At 40.2% G+C, this 21,150-nt stretch overlaps 1 protein-coding gene across 1 annotated transcript in view; it reads left to right on the top strand.

Annotated features, from left to right (window-relative positions):
• ptprsa (protein tyrosine phosphatase receptor type Sa) overlaps window positions 1-21,150 on the top strand; it is a 150,151-nt gene that overhangs the window by 109,915 nt on the left and 19,086 nt on the right. Inside the window, exons 23-32 of the mRNA XM_073843433.1 lie at window positions 4,871-4,918; window positions 9,053-9,150; window positions 10,707-10,830; window positions 12,934-13,109; window positions 14,760-14,879; window positions 16,505-16,659; window positions 16,845-17,130; window positions 19,563-19,741; window positions 19,836-19,962; window positions 20,042-20,167. Coding sequence (XP_073699534.1) covers window positions 4,871-4,918; window positions 9,053-9,150; window positions 10,707-10,830; window positions 12,934-13,109; window positions 14,760-14,879; window positions 16,505-16,659; window positions 16,845-17,130; window positions 19,563-19,741; window positions 19,836-19,962; window positions 20,042-20,167 — 1,439 coding nt within the window. The remainder of the gene's footprint in view (window positions 1-4,870; window positions 4,919-9,052; window positions 9,151-10,706; window positions 10,831-12,933; window positions 13,110-14,759; window positions 14,880-16,504; window positions 16,660-16,844; window positions 17,131-19,562; window positions 19,742-19,835; window positions 19,963-20,041; window positions 20,168-21,150) is intronic.

The following is a 21,150-nucleotide window of genomic DNA, read 5'->3' on the forward strand; positions in this document are numbered from 1 at the left end:
AGTTTCAGGCGCACATGCTGTTATTTCTAATTAGTGTCTCTACTGATGCAGTTTATTAGTTAATAATTGTGTACGGTCTGTCAGTCATCTTTATTTCGGATTTGGTTCAGGGCTTTGAACGTCCAAATGAAATTGAACATCCATACCGTTTCAGAGACATTTTTGTCATCGCCATCCTTGTCTCGTTCAAAAGGCATGGAATATAAATGGCTTTTATACTGACTTGTAAAATTAACATAGATTTAGGAGATGGAAAAGCCAAATGTTATTTTTATGAAAAACACGTAAATGCTGTTTGGCCATATTTATGTCTTATAAATAAGTAATACACTGATAAATTGCTAACCGATAATTATCTTAATGTTATTATTTTTATATTATTAACCATTTATTTTTTATTGTTCAGTTATCTTAATTTTTTGTTACTGATGACTAACATGATGATTTACATTAATATTTAATATTATTATTTATTTTGTGGCCACAGATAACAGATAATTATGTTTTTTTTAATGTATTTGTTAATTTATTTATTTATATTGCCTATATTTGGCAACTAATATATTATGCATTCCTATTTATGATGCAAATTATAAAATGAATCCTGAATTATAATGTTTATAATTACAGATAACCGATAAATGTAGATAACCGATAATTATCTCTATACATCTTTTATATTTATTCACATATGTGTTTATATATTGACTGTATATGATCACCAATGTATTGTCCATTCCTATTTACAATGATAATTATAATATTAATCATGAATTATACTGCTTGTATTTACAGATAACCAATAAATGCAGATAACCGATAATTATCTCTATAAAAAATTTTTAATAATTATCAATGTATTTATTTATATATTGCCAATATTTGGCCACCAATATATTATGCATTCCTATTTATGATGCAAATTATAATATTAATCCTAAATTCTAATGCTTATAATTACAGATAACGGTGAAATGCAAATAACCAATAATTATCTCTATACGTTTTTTAATTTATATATTTATAAAATTATTTATTTGTATATTGGCTGTATATGGTCACCAATATATTGTGCATTCCTATTTACAATGCTTGTCATAATATTAATCACGAATTATTATGCTTGTATTTACCGATAACCAATAAATGCAGATAACCAATAATTATCTCTATCCGGTTTTTTTAATTTATTCATTTCATTATTTATATATTGGCTGTATATGATCACAAATGTATTGTCCATTCCTATTTACAATGCTAATTATATTATTAATCATGAATTATTAGGCTCGTATTTACAGATAACCGAAAAATGCAGATAACCGATAATTATCTCTATACTGTTTTTTATATATATTTATCGATGTGTTTGTTTATTTATTGCCAATATTTGGCCACCAATATATTATGCATTCCTATTTATGATACAAATTATAATATTAATGCTGAATTCTAATGCTAATAATTACATAAATAAATAAAATAAAAACTGATATTGAACGTCCAAGCAGCTTCCAAGATGTTTTTGCCGCCGCCGCCGCCACCCTCGTCTCGTTCAAAAGCAGACGATCTTTTGTTTTGTCCCAATCCTCCAGTTCAAAGAGCGTCCTCATTTTCGCCGGCTTTGCACGCTAAACCTACCCTGACATTTCTCGGCGGCTCCTTGAAGTGGCGCGGAGTGAATTTGTCGGCGGCGTCTCTCTCCTGTCCGCTCTCGGCGTCTCCCCATCAAACAGCTCTCGTTTCAAAGGCGTTAATCTCGGTGCGGCCGCCCGAGGAGGTCATAACGCCGAGAGCTCTCCTTCTTCAGCCCAGATAAAACGCGAGCCAGCTGAGAAATGGAGGTGGAGAATGCAAGAAAGCCACTATCGCCACCTCATTTCCCATAATCACCTGTCCATTGTGGGGCATCTTGTCCGGCAGCCGCCTAATAACACATCTGAAATGAGTCCCGGCGCACTTTCATCTTATTTCTTGCTTCTTTCGTCCGCTTCAACGCTATCGAGAGGCTCGCCTCGTTAAAGCCATCCTCGTTGGACTTTATTAATTGAGGAGCGTTCAATTTGTGACGCGACGTTGTTCTTTTTAAGCGCGGAGTGTCATTATCTCTTTGCTTGGTGAATTTTCATTTAAGTGGACATTTTAGCCCAATTAACTGGGACGGGGAAACATTTGCGACATTTCCATTAGCTAATAGGGGCCATTGTTCAAAGCAGCACACTTGAGTTCACATGGATGACTGGCACATATGGCGCACAACTTCTCCTAATGAGACGAGACGCCGACATTCGGTTTGTTTCGTAAGGCGTTTAGGGTCAGGTTCTGCTCAATCCCTCTGCGTCCCTTTCAGTCTGTTTGTATTGGTATTATGAATCGTTTTAGAAAACAAACATTTTTTATTAGCAAACTGTTTAATGCGACATGCTCGCAGTTTTCTAGGCCCGTGATTAATTGTGTCTGTAAGTAGAAGATTTGCGATCCTCGCCTGCATCTTATTTAGTCATTTTTTTAGGCTGCTTTCTAAAATATTGCCACAATTCACTGTTTATTTTGATTTCTTCATTCTGTTTTACTCAGTAATATGTCATATTAGGGAAGAAAATGGGTTTTATATTGACCTTTAAGATTTACATAGATATGGGAGGTAGAAATGCTGAAAAACAGTAAAGTATTGTAAAAGCTGTTTGGGCTTTTTATATATGCTATAAATAAAGCAATTTAACTATGCACCTCATTTTAAATTGATAACCAATAGTTATCTGTTATTGTATGCATTATAATTCATGATAGAGATAGATAGATAGATAGATAGATAGATAGATAGATAGATAGATAGATAGATAGATAGATAGATAGATAGATAGATAGATAGATAGATAGATAGATCGATCAATGTATTTATTAATATATTGCCAATATTTGGCCACCAATATATTATACATTCCTATTTAGGATACAAATTTTAATATTAATCCTGAATTCTATTGCTTATAATTACAGATAATAGACAAATGCAAATAACTGATAATTATCTCTGTGCGTTTTTTTTATATGTATATATTTATACATTTATTTATTTGTATTGTCTGTATATAGTCACCTATATATGACTGTATGCATTCCTATTTCTAATAATAATTAGAATATTAATGACTGATGAGTGAATTATAATGCTTAAAATTACAGATAACCAAGAAATATAGATAACCAATAGTAACGTCTGCTATTTTTTAGATTTTCTTATTTATATTGTATTACTATTATATAGTAACAAATATATTATGCACTCATATTTATAATGCTAATTATAATATTAATCCTGACGTCTAATGTGTAAAATTACAGATAATCGATAAATACAGATAACCGATAATTATGTCTATGCTGTGTTTTTTTATATTTATTTATTTATTTATTTATTTATTTATTTATTTATTTATTTATTTAAATTGGATGTATATGGTCACCAATATATTATGCATTCCTGTTAATAATGTTAATTATAATATTAATCCTGAATTATAATGCTTAAAATTACATATAACTGTTAAATACAGATAACCGATAATTATGTCTATGCTGTGTTTTTTTATATTTATTTATTTATTTATTTATTTAAATTGGATGTATATGGTCACCAATATATTATGCATTCCTGTTAATAATGTTAATTATAATATTAATCCTGAATTATAATGCTTAAAATTACATATAACTGTTAAATACAGATAACCGATAATTATGTCTATGCTGTGTTTTTTTATATTTATTTATTTATTTATTTAAATTGGATGTATATGGTCACCAATATATTATGCATTCCTGTTTATAATGTTAATTATAATATTAATCCTGAATTATAATGCTTAAAATTACATATAACTGCTAAATACAGATAACCGGTAATTATGTCCATGCTGTTTTTTTTTTAAGATTTATTTATTTCCAATGACTGTATATGGTCACCAGTATATTTTTCATTTCTGTTTATGATGTTAATTATAATATTATTCCTGAATTATAATGCTTAAAATTACAGATAACCGATAAATACAGATAACCGATAATTTATATCAAACATATTTACTTATGTACAGTATGTTTGTATACATGCTTAACAATATATATTTAATGTTTTTTGGGGGGTTGACAGCTATCATCTTGGCCAACATGAAGCACAAAAAGTACATTTTGACTTTTGTTCTCAAAAGCATTCCTAATGCGAATTCAGACCTGATCCACTCGCTTGCATGTTAATCTGCGCATCTGCATAGGTGTCGAGTGCCCGAAGTCTCCACAGATGGTTCAGACCTCAACAACAGAAGCTAAAGATGCTTCTCTTGCGCTCGCACTCCAGACAGCTGGACAGACGTTGAGCCGCTAAACTCTGTCCGTATGTCTTTTTACCGCTCGATTGCTGCCGCCATCTGATATTTTGAGGATTTGTTTTTTTTTTAAACTAGCGTGGAGTTTGAGGTGAACACTTGTGGTATAACTCCAACAGTTCATGTACGTCTCATAAACATCAGCGGCTGTGATGTTGGAGAAAGGACGATATGCGAGCGAGTGTCCTACTTTCAGCGTCTGATAGACTGCTTGGCGTCGGATCCAACGGCAAGGACCCTCACGAGGATTACCACCTTCATTCGAAGCAGGGGTGGTCCATTCTCCTGCCTGGTTAAAAATGCACAATATAGTCTGAAAAATTAATTGGAAAACGCATAAAAGGAGAAGTTCTATTTTCCTGCTTATTAATTTCCCTTGCATTTATCTTGTTTTTCCATTTCTTTCAGTCCATTTCAACTAATTATCAGTACATTCAAAGAGGGATGCTTTTATTTTATTTTTTGCTGTTTGATGTTTTTCACAGATTCGGGTCTAAGCAGTCCTGTCAGTGAAGCCGGTTTTGACTATGAAAGTTAGTGCTCACATCTCGCGCTGAGCTTTGGTGTTTTCTTATCTTTTTTTAATGCGTCTGCCCCACATCCGGAATAATGGGTTGTGTTTTCCGACTACATTTGCATATGACTTTTTTTTTTCTCCCCTCACAAACTGCCGGATCTGCGCTAATTTTCACTCCCGTAACCCTGGGAAAGTTAAAAGGAGTCGTAATTCAAATGAAACCTAAAACTACAGCTCATTAGCAATTGCTTTTCCTATACGAGGTGCATAATTTAGGATAAAAAGTGTATAATCCTAGTTTTTGCTTAAAAGATATGTTAAAAGCATTAAAAGTGCATTTGACTTTTGTTTTTTTATGTAACCTAGCCATATTTAAGCTTGACATTGAAATAGAAACATTTTATAATTATAATTAATGAATATCTTGTAATTTAAGTAAATACACAGTTATGTTAATATAATTACTTTTATTATTTTTATATTTAGTTAGGCATTTTATATATATTTATATATATAATCTAGAGTTGTAATGCTGTTTCAAAGATATCTTTAATTTCTACGACTGTTTGAAGCAAGCAGCGTGTCGATGATTTTCCTAGACATTTGTTCTGCATTATGCATCTGTGGGAAGTTAAAATGCAAATGCGGTTAACTGTTTCATCTTAATTATGACTGCTTTTAACTTTCGTTCGTAACACGGCTTTTAATTTTTCCTTTTTAATTTGTTTCTTCTGCTTGTCGATTGCTTTGTTCTCACAGGCTGTTGGCTGCACACTATTAATCCACAGTAAAAGCAGCTGATCATGTAGAGACTCAGCTCTGCTGTATAATTTTTACACAAGTCTCCACACATTCCAGCATCCTGTCCGTTCAGGCCCCCGTTCCTCTCTCCACCGATGGGGTCGTTCTGCAGGCGGAGATAACGAGCCGAATTAATTAAACCCTCCGCAAACAATAGTCCGACATTTGATACATCCCTCCCGCCCCCCAGCGAGGCAGAGGAAAGAGAAACATGACTCCTGTTTTCTTGTTTTTTTATGGGGAAACATACCGAGTGCTTTTCCTTTTATATGTAAATGAACAATCGCATAAAATCGTTTCGCGAACAGCAGCAGCGGATATCAAAAGGATTTGTTATTTGCATCACCTGTCAAGCACAAATAAGAGACTGAAAATATGTAATTAGACAGTTTGCATCTCTCGCGCTCACTGATCTTGGGCTTGATTGCATGGGATAAAAAGACTCCACGGTGGAGAGAGAGAGAGAGAGAGACGCAAAACTCCTGGCAGAGAGAGCAGATAGGAAATGAACAGCAACAGGAATTTGTCCTTGAAAGAGTTTATATCCAATTGGACGTCGTTTAAACAGACTTTTAGTGTCTTTCACATAAATACTTGAAACTGAATCTAGTTAATTATAAAAACTGATAAGGTCATGCACGTAAAGCCAGTAAGTATCGATGTCCAATTTGAACTATTTGACAAAGTTTGCTCTGAAACTTTGGATAATCTCCAGAGGTTGAAGCATTTTTGCACCCCGATCGGATCAAACGTAATTGTTTCGCACATCTTGCAGAGAGAACATTCCCAATAACAAACAAATAACAGCTTATTTATGAAATGGAAAAATAGGACACGAGTAATTGTTGTTGACATGGAGCGAAGTTGAGGAACGCGTTGACATTGGAAAACTGCTAATCTTCCGAGTTTGTTGGGTTTCGATTGGCCTTTCTCATTGCATTATAGAGGCTGTCGCCGTTTAGCATGCAGGTCTGATCTCGGGTTGTTTGCCAAAGTTGCCCTTCACATCTTTTTCGAGAGTGCTTTGGCATATATTACCTCGGTTCACCTTAAGAGGGTAAAACTGAGTCCAGACTATCTCTAAGACCTCGGCCAGGCTGATGACAATAACATATGCAGAGTAAGAAAAGCGTTAGCTTCCAGACAACTGTTATTAGCATAGTTTGATTAGCTTTGTTTCAGCTAGAACCTTTCTGAGTGGCATTTGCTTCGTTTTGTGCCATAATGTCCAATCAGCAAGTGTCCTTTCTCAATCAAACCCAAGCCATTTGCGGCGTACAACATTACGGGAAGGAAAAAACTGCAAGTGAAATTGAGGATGGATAATGTGATTATGCAGATTATCCATGCTTAATTAAATCACAGTGCTCTTCAAGAAAGACGTCAACATTTATCCAACTTTTGACCTCGCCTTAAAGTCCAATGCATTGCTGTCCATTTTAGGAAGAGCTTGTTGAGGACATGTCTGTTTTCTGCCGTAATCCATTACTAATTCATAACTGGATTAACTCCACAACGAGAGGCCTAGGAAGTTTTTGGTCTGAGCAAACAGCAAAACCAGTGCTTGTTTAAGGAAAGGTCTTATAGGTTGTTGCCGAGTTAACATGGGCGACTGCATCCGTGACACGCTTGCTTAGCTTTGGCTGAACTAAAAGCAGAGAACACGGCACTTCACTTCGCACCGGTATCATCGGGTCATCCCAACCCAGGCCAGAACTCTCGAATAAGCCCCCACCTTACCCTGATTACCCCCATCATCTCCCCTCCACCGCAAGAGCTTTATTTCCCATCATTGCGCGAATGAAGGATTACATAAGGAAATTATTGCAAGCTTCTGCCAAAAGGAAGGCTGTTAGAAATATTAAGGCTAGAGGTTTACTCCAGGGAAAGGCAATATTGTATTTTTCTACCTCTCGCTCGCTCATGTTTTTTTGGTGTTTAGTGTGGAAGCATTCCAGCTTTTTTTCCCCCCAGAGCAGTGAGACAAAGAAAGCAAGAACATTAAGTCCGTATTTTGGTTACGTTCAAGGCGACATGCAAATGAGTCTGTTTATGAAGCCTGGCATAATATACAAGACGGAAACTTGTGTGCATGCTCAAGTCTACGGCAAACAGTCCCGGAATGCCAAAACAGGGTTATGGTAAGGGCAGGAGTGTTCAATCTTGCACCTGGAGGCCACTTTCCTGAAGAAAGTACCTGCCCAGAAGTTTCTAGTGATCCTGAAGACCTTGATTAGCTGGTTCAAGCTAGTTACATTTGGGATTAAGCTAGGTAGGTGGCCCTCCAGGGCCAGGATTGGACACCCTGGTTTAGGGTAACATAGGGTTCATCCTAGAACAGGGGTGCCCAAACTCTGTACTGCAGGGCCGGTGTTCTACAGAGTTTAACTCCAACCCAATTAGACACACCTGAACCAGCTAATCAAGCTCTTACTAGACATACTAGAAACTTCCCAGCAGGTGTGTTGAGGCAAGTTAGAGCTAAACTCAGGACACTGACCCTCCAGGACCATGTTTGGGCAAACCTAGGGTGAACCCTACGTTACCCTCAACCAGGGGTGTCCAATTCTGCTCCTGCAAACTAACCTCAACTAGAACCGACCATAGAAGATACCAACAGGGATACCATTACCCTATTCCAGATATTCATAGCTCCAGTGTTGTAGTGTGCTTTTGGCCTTTTGTCTCGCCTTGGTGGAATAGAAGTTTTCAGATTTTGCATTTGATTAAATCTATTACGTTTCAGCTCTGCAGACATGAACATATTTCTCAAGGGCAGATCTTGGGGGTTGTTTCAATTTATTGTTCCTGTGACTCAGTTTGAAAGGAGATTTGTTTGGTTTCACGAAGGCAACCAAGCGCATTTATTCCCCTTGTCGTAGCCTGCCGAGGACAAGCGTATGGTTTGTCTTATCCGCCAAGTATATGAAGTGTCCTCCTGTTTGTAGTTTTTAGCTACGGTGGAGTGCGGAAGAAAAAATTTCATTGCTGTGGCAATACTGCAAAGCTATTAGGAACCATTTGACCCACTATCATTTTTGTAATTGGTCTGGGGTTTTTGCAGCACCTTAGCAATCGTCCTTAGGTCTTGTCTTTGTAAACGCAGCTGGTTTTTCTGTATTAGGACGATTCTGATTGGTCCGACTGATGATGTAGAGCTCTGGCCTGGTCGCACTGTGTCTCTAACATCACCCACTGTTCCTCACCCTCATTGTCTCACCTGCTTGGGTGTCTCCCCCCACCCTGATCACGTTTTTGTTCACCAATCTTTGAGATTTGGCTTCTAAGTTTCTTTCTTGGTCTTTCTGACCTTGTCTTTCTGTGTCTTCTTCCCCTGATTGGTGTGCAGGTATGATGAACCACCCTCCTATTCCCATCTCTGAGCTCGCTGAGCACACAGAGCTACTGAAGGCCAACGACAACCTGAAGCTCTCCCAGGAGTATGAGGTACTGCATATTATACAGAGCTACCATTTTACATTACGAATAAGCCATTCCACTTACACCAAGTGGGTTTTCCTGCTGAACAAATGCCGGTGAATTGTTTTTAGCATTTGCATGGCAGTAACTCATGTGACAAGGGGTTTTGTAGTGTCTCAGTTTGGAGTGCTGGGCTCGTAAACGTAGTGGCAGCTGATTAGCCTTTGCTATTGCTGAATCAGCCTTTATTTGCATAGAGCAAATGTTGTCGTCCATCTTAAATCACAGCGTGCTACGGCAGCACTGCCATCAACACCCCCGGGGCTTAATGCCGTCCTAAATGGCTCCCAGCGTGGGCCAGACCTGATATCTCAGCAGGAACATGGGGCACGCTTGAGTTGAGCCAACCCGCTATCATTTTTGGGGCATTGGTTTAGCATATAGATTAGCATTAGCTGCATATGCTAACTAAACGAAGAACATCATTCATGAGCAGCTAAGCCTGAGTGGTGGATTGTTGAATAGGTTGTTTCTGACCTCGGCCACCTGGGAGTAAACAATTGCATAATCTAGCAAAATCACCTACTTCTTAATTTTAAATTTACTTGCTCTGGCTTTGTAAATAAGTTATTCTGCTGAGGATAGTGTTTGGGAATTGCTGCTCTAGAAGACAAAAATTGGCTAGAGAAGAGAAAAAACGTTAGCGATGGAAGCTGATACCAAATTTCAAATTATGTCATTGCTTCCGTCCATACAATAATCTGTTAGATCACAGCACAGTGTAGCATTTGGCTTGGGGGAGAACCAAACCAATCCAAGCTGTGTGCGTTGAAACCCACCGGCGGTTTGCAGGGTAGATGATAAGAGAGACGGGTTCGAGAGCACGGACAACCTGTGGAGGATCCGTGCTCTGTTATTTGTGCCTGTAATCATGGCAGGGTAAACAGCTACATCAAACCCCTCATTGTGGGTTATTTAGTCCTAGTTTCAGCATGCAGAGACGGTCGCCTAAATGAAAACATCCCTCAAGCTAGAAGAGCTGGGACGGAGCCATTGCCCGAGAACAGGCTCGGAATCATAATGGAATACTAAATTACCCCGACAGGGGAATAGAATATTTATTCAGAAATTCTCATATTGGGAACGTGGCGGCATTTATCTTGCTGGCGTCAGATAATTCACCCCCTCACAGGAAGGAACAGACTCTTTTATCAGAGTTTCCTTTGCTATTATTCACTGTCCACGACAAAGCTACCTGGCCGAATGCTGGTGAATATTTAAACGATAGCAGACGGCTTTTAATTACACTTTAATGTGCGTCTGTGATTGCGGCAGGAGGACTTTTATCTTGTTGTGAGGGATCCTCACTTTGCTATTTTCCGTTAGTTTTAGTCCTCCCAGGCCCCATGGCCTCACTCAACCCTGCTTTTCTCAGTGTTGAACTCTCTTCTGTTTCTCCACCTTCTTCTGATGTTCTAGCGGATGCAAACTCACTCTCTTCTCGCATTAGTATTCGTGCCAGTGATGCTGAGGGATTGGGAAAAGCCCTGAGGGTTGCTTCACTCCGTTTTCTCTTTCCACAGTCCATCGATCCGGGTCAGCAGTTCACCTGGGAGCATTCCAACCTGGAGGTCAACAAACCCAAGAACCGCTACGCCAACGTCATCGCCTACGACCACTCCCGCGTAATCCTGGCGCCCATCGAAGGTCGGGCAGCACTGCACACACACAGATTCTTTCAAAGAAAAGCCTTGCTTCTGAAAGTTCCAGAATGACTGAACTTTGTTGTCGCCCACAGACGTGTCTGGCTTCAAAAAAGGCTGTTTATTTGAGAAATTTATTTCAGCGCAAGGTCCTAAAATCCTTCCTGAAGAGCCTGATAGATCTAGGATGTGCATTTGGGAGATGGCCATACATTTTTATGTCTTTATTATGTGTTTTTTAGTGCTTATCCGTATAAATCAATTGGCTTTCTTCCCTTCCCACGCAGTTTTATTGTCTGCTCACGCACATACAGGAAACAAGAGTCAGATAATTCACAAGCAGTCGAAATTAAATTCGAATTGTATAGTGCACGGCTGTATCCCAGAGTGCCTTCAGTTGAGGTATAGAAGCTGTCAAACCTTTGGAAGAAACAGTGGAAAATCTGCAGAGATTCTGCTGTAATGTTGGTAAAGCGCCCATCTTTTTTTCCATCCAGAGGCGACTGTCAATCCTCAGTGCTCCTTTGAGCTGTTTACACCCCCCCCACCCAGGTTTCCTCCCTCGTCGTCGCGTCACCTTGATTTTCGCCACAGTTCACCACGACCCAATTTAGATGAGCAATAACGTGGCGTAACAGAATCATCACAAAGACAGCGCCCATAAATGCATAAATTAATCAAGTTCGAAATTTCCATTTTACAGTGCAGTGATTTCGCCATTAGACACAGCGGTGGAACAATTCGTGCAGGCAGCCGTGCTCTGTTCACTTAGCTATGACTAAAGCGAAACACTCCCGTGATCGCTTTGTGAGACGAGGAAGAGGCTTTTAATGGCATTCTTTTTTCCCCCTGATTGCTAATTTTGCCTTTTTCTCCAACGTAGCGGGGGCTAGAAAATGAGCACGGCCAAGTGTTTCATTGTTCGTTGTTAAAGCACGAAAACAACAATTTAGCACCGCGGGCCTGTGTTTGTGATTGAAGCTTTTGTGTTGGATAAACTGTACAATTAAATGTGCCTCTCATAGGTTATTTGCCAGAGGTCTGAAGCGAGCGCGGACCCCGAGTGTAATTACAAGTGACTTGTTTCACAGAATTAATGGTGCTTGCTCCTACCGGGGGATTTGAACAAACCCCTAACCTTAAGTATTGAACTTTGTTGTATAATTTGTCCCTCGCTGCTTGCGCCATGTACAAAAATGACACATCAAAAGACTTCTTCTTATAATTATTTTATAATCTTATAATTAATCTATACTGTAATTGGCTTGTTAAATCACCTCTATTATTATGTTTACTATGAAAATTACATGTTGGTACTTAGACCAATACTAAACCCCTTTAAGGCCCATATCCAGACCTAGAACTAACCCTAAAGACCCTAAAATCCCAATTTTGAGGGCCAAGGCCATATTTATGTGGTTTTCAGAGGTCTCAAGACCTAGACCACAAGATTGTTACCTCTTGCAGTGGCACACAAGGGCTTTACTTCTGTTCCCGCCGCCTCATGGATCTCGAGCTTAGGCGGAAGAATGTTTGGCTGCTTTATGGGAGATTTACTGCGGGCCGCCCAGAGCTATGGCAGAAAGAGAGCGAGACGGGGTCCGGCGTGGGTTCTGCTTGCTGATTTACTCCTAGTCCAGCCTAATTCCATCGTATAGCATCTGGCCCTAAATCAGCTGCAGTGGATGCTGTTGGCCGGCCCTCAGAGAGCTAGACCGGGCAGAAAACCTGGATGGAAGTGAGAAAAAGCTGCGAAGGGGCTCGATGGCTTTTCTTTCATGGGGATTATTTTCTATGATGGATATCTGTCACAAGCTCTGCAATAGCCTCTTACCAGACTGTGACAGTATATCATGTTACTTGAGCAGCAAGTTTTTTACAAGTTAAGGGACTCAGCAACACTGTCAGCCATTTTGGAACTGTCTAGAAACAGGGGTATTAAACCACACTTTTGAAGTCAACAAGTAACATTTTCCTGCACCAAAACAGACCTTTTGTGTTACTGTACCTTTAAGACTCATGCAGATGACTTCTGATATGGCTATACATCTCTGTCATTCTGGCTCTGACTCTCACAAGTTTTCTAACCTTAATGCTTCGTTTCAAGGTATCACAGGTAGCGACTACATCAATGCTAACTACATTGATGGCTACAGGAAGCAGAATGCGTACATAGCCACGCAAGGGCCACTGCCGGAGACCTTCGGAGACTTCTGGAGGATGGTGTGGGAACAACGAGCCGCCACCGTGGTCATGATGACCAGACTGGAAGAGAAGTCAAGGGTGAGGCTACTCTAAAAATGGAAAGCATTTGTGGTTTAATATAGGATTGTTTCAGAATAGTAATACATTTTGACTTGGATCAATTAGGCTGCCTTATAAAGGACTAATTTGGAATAGTACACATAGCTGGTGCAAATAAGCACTATACAACCCAGCTGGGACACAATGTGATAAGACGTTGATATTTGGTTCAATTCATCTAATGTCAGTGTTAATTTGATGTCTAATTCCGACGTCAGCTGATGTTGACATTTTGTTGTTTTTAGATTGTGTTGTAAAGTAACCAAAATTCAACGTCAAGTCAACCCCATTTTTTTATTCTCAACCAAAATGCAACGTTTGTCCGACGTTTGGGTTCAATGTCAACCTGACATTATATTGACGTGCTAAGCTTACAACATGATCCTCTCAAGCATAAAAATGTGCAGTACACATAAATATTGTATATAATGATCCATTTTTAATTAGATACTTTACTGTATTGAATGAAATGGTTTGAAGTGCTTTCTGGCAATGTCTTCTCCACAGAAGACACTTTCAGCATTTGAGTATTGCCAGAAGAAGGTATCTTAAATTTTGAAGCAACCTTAACATCTGGAGCGTGCAGGTGATGTCTTAAAATACTGTCCAGCTAGGCAGCTCACTAGGTTGTGGAAGGGAGCTAATAGTCCCTAAGAAGATAATAGGCCGTCTCTTTTAGCCTTGTTAAAAAGACTGAGCTTCATACTGAACAAATTGACATTATTCCAGTTGAAATGCCATTGCCGGTTGAGTGAATGAGCAAAAAGGATGGAGAAAAATGGAAGGGAATAAAGAAAGGGGCTCTCCGATAACAACCAAGAATCATCTCTCGGCTCTATCGGGGGGCAGTTCGGCCCATTTACCACAAAAAAAGGAGAGAGAGAGAGAAAGATGACGTTAAGAATCCTCATCTTGAAGACTTCCTCAGCCGTGACGTCCGGAAGTTCATTGAAGACGATTCTGTCACGCCCCAGACTGTCAGGCTCAGCAAACTCTGTCAATATCTCAGGACACCCCCTCTCACTCTCTCTCACCATCTTAGCGGGCGCCACATGGCGTATTAGAGCTCTGTCAGATGCGATCAGAGTGAGCCGTTCAATCTGCAGCATAAGCGCAAAGAACGCATTAAACCTGCACATTTTTGAAGCAGCGAGCTGTCACATCGCATCAGGGCACGGGGGGCGGCCCGACTGCTCGCCATGCTCCGTATTGAGTGCATCTTTACAGCGGGCCAGGGGTCTGTCAATGTGCCAGGTGTCGGAGGAGGGAAGAAAAACATTATGCCTCAGTAATGAATGTGACGTGGGTTAGACGGAAGGGAGTTGAGATTCCAGGTGAACCCCTAGGAATGAGTCGTTATTTAAGAATCATTTCAGAGACTGTTACGAGTCTTACTTATTATTTCGAGAATCCAAAGTAATTTAGTGTCTTTGGAAAAGGCTTTAGCCAGCTCCCAGATAATTATTTGATTCGATCTTGGTGCGATTTAGTTCAATGGCACCGTAATTCCTCAGCACACTGAAATTCGGGAGGAATTTGCATGGAGATGTGTGTGTAAATCAATGACCTCCAAAAAAAGACCCACATAAAAAAACATAAGGTATGTTAACATTTCCTCACTGTCTGCAGATAAAGTGCGATCAGTACTGGCCGAGTAGAGGGACGGAGACCTACGGTATGATCCAAGTGACGCTCCTGGACACCATCGAACTCGCCACTTTCTGCGTGCGCACCTTCTCTCTACACAAGGTAAGACTTTTTGTGTCCACCTATTGCCTAATCCTGCTCCCGAAGGGCCAACATCCTACCAACTCCAATTAAAGCCAATCAAGATCTTCAGGACTGTAGAAACTCCCAGGCAACATTTACAGAACCTTAACCCTTCAGGAGCAGGATTGGACACCCCAGTCTACAAAAAAAGGCATTTCTTAGATAAGATGTGCTCCCTTTCATAGGAGCACTTTGCTTTAGACATTTTAAAGAGTTTTACATTGTGCATGGGCCTCTTATTTCCCTCTGGATCCTAGAGCAGGCACATTACACAGTTTCGCTTTCGGGCTCCGACAGGCATACGCAACCGGGATGATTGCAAACGGGAACGTTTTTTCCAAAGCCCTCCCAGTGTTCTCATCTCGGCTGCGTACACCAACACACGCACATGTTTTTATAATCTCCTCGTTCCACATCCATCATCTTTTAATGTTACGCCTGCCAAAGAGAGGCACTTAGCTAAGTGGCCAGAGCAAAACGACTCCATGCAAAATTGGCATCCCAGACGGCGCAGCGGTCAAGTAAACATGAAGTGGTTGGGAGCAAGGGAGAGAAATAGAGCGGGGTCAGCCAGTTGCACGGTCAGACCGTAACGTGAATTAAAATGGATTGAGCTTTTACTGTAGTGAAGGGCGCCTGTAAGACACGAACAGAAGCATTGAGTAAAGAGAGGCTGCCATACGGAGCATGAAGAGCGTGCTTATGGTTATGGGATGAAGCTTTCATTTAAACCCCCAGGAAAGAGAAATGAGATCTCTTCAATATCTCAATTGATTCTCCTAGACAGCACAGAGAGTAATTGGATTTGTCCCAGTAATCCACTATTTTCAGAAGAGATCTCCTGAGCTATGAATGAGCAATTAAATGGTCTTCTCAGACTTGTATGGTTTTCGTATGTCTGAAGGGACATCTTCGAATACAGATGAGGTGTTTTTGTTGCGCCACAGTTTGTTGTATTGCATTGCTAGGCTTGAATAGCTGGAGTTTGCTTACAATCCTTACAAACACACTTGCTGGAACAGTGAGGTGTATTTATGTGTGCGCATATCCTGGAGTCGCGCACACACAGTCAACCCAGAGTCATGAATTCTTAAAAACAATCCTGCACAAGCCCATCCACTGCAGAGAAACAGCCTGCAGAAGACAGCCGGAGAAAAAAAGTATCTGGCAAAACTGGGGCAGTTTGCTCTTAATTACATCGTTTATTTATTCATTTATTCAAAGGGAGCCTCTGTTGGAACAGCAGCGACATTGAAATGCAAAACCTTCCTTTAAAGACATCCAGGATGAGAAATAAAGGCTAGCAGCTAGAACTAGCAGGACACTGATGTCTCTCCCTCGTCTTAACGAAATCTCCTCTGCGGCAGACATGTTCCTGGCTCCCCTGTTTTGTTAAAATGCACTATAGAAGACATTTTGGTGACATAATGCGATTCCAGAATGTGTACATCATAGCATGCTTATGACACTGACATGTAAGGTCCTTGAACTACTAGACAACTCCATGATCTCATGCTAACACAATTAAATCATCCGCTGAAAGAACTATGGCTAGAGTTATGGCCGGTAAGATTTATTCTTGTGTGTTCATACTCTTGTTTCAGAACGGTTCCAGTGAAAAGCGAGAGGTTCGACAGTTCCAGTTCACCGCCTGGCCGGACCACGGCGTTCCTGAGTACCCCACTCCGTTCCTGGCCTTCCTCAGGAGGGTGAAGACCTGCAATCCACCGGATGCCGGCCCCATCATCGCCCACTGCAGGTTTGAACCCTGCTCATACTTGTGAAGGCTTTCAAAGCCAGAAAGTTTAGGTCTAGAACAGTCAGGAAGTCTCGTCGTTCAAAGTTGCAGTCAAGTTTGGCGTCGTTCCCTAAAGTTGGCCTTTGATTCTTGGTAAAGAAACCAAAGATTCCTGCAACTTTCATCCCTGACTTTTGTGTTTTCAGTGCTGGTGTGGGCCGCACAGGCTGCTTCATCGTGATTGACGCCATGCTAGAACGCATCAAGCACGAGAAGACTGTGGACATCTATGGTCACGTGACCCTCATGCGCTCCCAGAGGAACTACATGGTGCAGACGGAAGACCAGTACAGCTTCATCCATGATGCCCTCCTGGAGGCTGTCGCCTGTGGGAACACAGAGGTGGCGGCACGAAGCCTCTTCTCCTATATCCAAAAGCTTGCGCAGGTGGAGGCCGGAGAGCACGTCAGCGGCATGGAGCTGGAGTTTAAGGTATCCAAGTCAAGTGACCTTTATTTATATAGCGCTTTATACAACATAGATTGCAGCTTTACAGTCAACTTTTTAGTTGAAGTCAATTCATTGTTGATTCAGTGATATCATCTAGTTCAGCTCTTCTCCAATAGTGTCTGTGCAATCGAGCCAACAATATTGCTAGAAATGAACCATCCCCAACTAAGCTAGCCAAAGGCGACAGTGGAAACAAACCAAAACTCCATCGGGTTTTTTTTATCTCAGCCATGCATTCCATTAGTTTTGCAAAATGGTATGTTTCATCAGGCTTTGAAAAAATATAGAGCTGAGTATCATCAGCATTACATTGAAAGCTAACACCATGTTTCCTGATGATAGGGTAACATGTAAAGTGTGAAAAGCAACGGTCCTAGTACTGAGCCTTGTGGTACTCCATACTGTACTTGCGATCAATAAGATACCTCTTCATTCACTGCTACGAATTGTTGAAGGTCAGATAAGTAAGATTTGAACCACCCCAGTGCAATTCCACTAATGCCAACATAATTTGGTAGTCTACTCAAAAGAATGTTGTGGTCGATAGTGTCGAAGATCCAGTAGCACTAATAGAGAGATACAGCCACGATCAGATGATAAGAACAGGTCATTTGCAACTCTGATGAGAGAAGTAACCACAAGACATGAAAAGTAGGAACAGGGTTATTGTGTGCAACTAGCCACCTCTAATTACATTTTATCAGATGCTCTCAGAAATGCTGCTCTGGAAGGTACAAGATAATCGAACGCGCCCAAAACCTCAAGTAACAATCGACACCTCTTGGCGGCATGTTTTGTTACTGTAGATACAGATGTGAAACTATAGCTCTGGTTGTGACAGAGACGAGCAAAAGTTGATGACAGCCAGAGAGGGATTGTGGGAATGGTAATTAACACCCAGCAAATGCGGATGTTGAGGAGAAGCGATGTGTTCGCTAATGAGCAGACAGGGATTGTGGGTTCCGTTTGGCAAATAAAACACTCCTGCATGTTTCTGGCCTCCAAGACCTTGAAGAGCTTTTTCCTTTTTTCAGTTTTTTGCTCTTTCAGGCTCATTCTTTAGCCTGGAACAAAGTAATCCTCACCAACTCGGGGAGGAGCGTTGGGAGAATTAGTGAGGTGGCAAACCAATTATTTAACCATGGGTCCTAGTAGCAAGGTGATAGCATTTCTATTTTTTAAAAATGTGCTTTTTGAGTAATCAAGTTGTACTAGTTGAGCTAGCAATGTCCAATTCATGACTGAATGAGTTCATTTGAAGAGATCATCAAACTAGTTAGCAAAATGTCTGAATTGGTTTGCACGTTGGTCAGAAAGGATAGCCCTTCTAGCCAGAAAATCAAATAGCGACGTTTGTTTTTGACCATTTATAGCTTCTGGTATATAATCGGATACGTGACACATACATTGACACAAAATGTACTACTTTTATTTGTCATATTTACATGGTTAGCATGGGAGATAGGATCTTCCCCAACACAATGACAGTGCTAGTGCTAATAAGGTTGCCTACAGGGCTAACCATGTCACAAACCTCTTTTAAACTGTACCCCGGCCCGCTAAACCAGCCAAAGTGGTGGGTGTGTGCGTGCTTATTATTTCAACAGCTCGGTTCATAGCTGGCGCTTCCCACCGGAATGCCTCATGCCCTTCCAGGTCCCTCTTTGAAAGCTACTCAAAGACTCAAAGGAAAGACAAACAGCCAGTGGCTGCTTCTGAAAGAAAGAGGAAAAAAAGACTAGGCCTGGAGCAGGAACTGAATGGATTTATAACCGGGCAAAGGCATTACCTGGCGGAACAGTAGAGAGAAAGAGCGAGCGAGAGAGTGCGGCACAGTTTCTAGATGTGCCAGGCTCGTCCAGTTAAAAGGAGACAATGCTTCCAGACAACTGACCTAGAAAGCGGAGAAGAATTACGGGTACTGTGGCTCGCTTGATGTTAATTGATGGTTACAAGCTCTAATTTGGATCATGACACGAGAGTACGAGGTGTATGTGCGCGTACAAAACGCTGGTGTCCAGTTGGCGTATGAATACAAAGCAGCATCCTAAAAGCGACAGTGACCCATTTCCGCAATTGTCGCCAAAGTTGCACGACTTTCCGATTGTTTCGGAGCAGGTTGCGTGCCACCTGATGGAAGAAAAATGGGGGGTTTGGTAATTATAACAGCAACGAGCATTGACAGGCTTCCTGCGAGCGCACGTAAACTGGGTCACCCAGTCTCGCCCATTTATAAACAGACTAAGACTGGGGAAAAAAATAGAGGCATTACACCGAAAATAAAAGGTCAGGGACGTTTAAACGACTGTCTGAGATTCCCATGCAGCAAGTAATGTCCTTCAAGCCTAAATATCTGTGTTGGAAGTAAACTCTATTTAAGCTTCGATTTATCAATTGTCTTTCTCTTTCCACAGCGTTTGGCGAACTCCAAAGCCCACACGTCCAGATTCATAAGTGCCAATCTGCCATGCAACAAATTTAAAAACCGCCTGGTCAACATCATGCCGTACGAGACCACTCGAGTGTGCCTGCAGCCCATCAGAGGGCTGGAGGGCTCCGACTACATCAACTCCAGCTTTATTGATGGATACAGGTGCGGCAACATCTGCGAGAATGCAACCCGAAGTCTTTGTTTTGCCAATTTGGGAATGTTTAATTCACACGGGCTTGGTATCTTTTTCATGTAGGCAACAGAAGGCTTATATAGCCACGCAAGGCCCATTAGCGGAGACCACTGAGGACTTCTGGAGGATGTTGTGGGAGAACAACTCCACCATTGTGGTGATGCTGACCAAACTGAGGGAGATGGGACGAGTGAGTGTCTCTCTTCTTTAAGTCCGTCTTTTGGCTTCCAGAAAATGTGGTTTAATTAAGCTTTCGTGTGTTTCCACAGGAAAAGTGTCACCAGTATTGGCCGGCGGAGCGCTCCGCTAGGTATCAGTACTTTGTGGTGGATCCAATGGCGGAATACAACATGCCGCAGTACATCCTCAGAGAGTTCAAAGTGACAGATGCTCGGGTGAGTCCTGAAAATGACGATGAAAGCTTGTTGTGCTGGTGTTTGATTTCAATTATTTCAATGTTCATATACTTTTAGTAAGGTATCTACATAGAAGAAAGTCATGGATTTCTTACAAAATGTGGTGCTACCATGTTATTTTGGCCTTTTAATATGGTGTTATTGGAATTGGAATGGAGTATTGTACTGGTGCTGAATGATTTCAATGTGCATATACCTTTAGGAAGGTATCTACATTGAAAAAAGGCAAAGTTTTCTTACAAAAAGTGGTTCTGCTATGTTATTTTGGCCATTTAACATGGTATTCTTGGAACATTGTATCTCCAAGGATTTTCCAAGAATATCATGGTATGTATCCAAAAACACAGTATTACCATGGTATTATGTATGAAATCATCTAAATACTGAAGTACTTTGATATTGTAGTATTAAATATTACTATTAATATTACATGTTTTCTTCAAAGAAAATAATTTTTTTCACATCGTAAGGGAAGAAAACATGGTAGTACCGTGGTATTGAGTGAATGTCATGGTATTATCATATATACATATCATACATATATCTAATAAAAATGGTAAATATATATATTATATTATATAAATATATATATATAAAATATATATATATATATATATATATATATATATATATATATATATATGTGACCCTGGACCACAAAACCAGTCATAAGGTTAAATTTTACAAAACTGAGATATATACATCATATGAAAGCTCAATAAATAAGCTTTCTATTGATGTATGGTTTGTTATGATAGGACAATATTTGGCCGAGATACATCTATTTGAAAATCTGGAATCTGAGGGTGCAAAAAAATCTAAATACTGAGAAAATCACCTTTAAAGTTCTCCAAATTAAGTTCTTAACAATGCATATTACTAATCAAAAATTACATTTTGATATGTTTACAGTAGGAATTTTACAAAAAATCTTCATGGAACATGATCTTTACTTAATTTCC

Source organism: Garra rufa, chromosome 7, assembly GCF_049309525.1.
Source record: "Garra rufa chromosome 7, GarRuf1.0, whole genome shotgun sequence".
NCBI classification, from domain to species: Eukaryota; Metazoa; Chordata; class Actinopteri; order Cypriniformes; family Cyprinidae; genus Garra; species Garra rufa.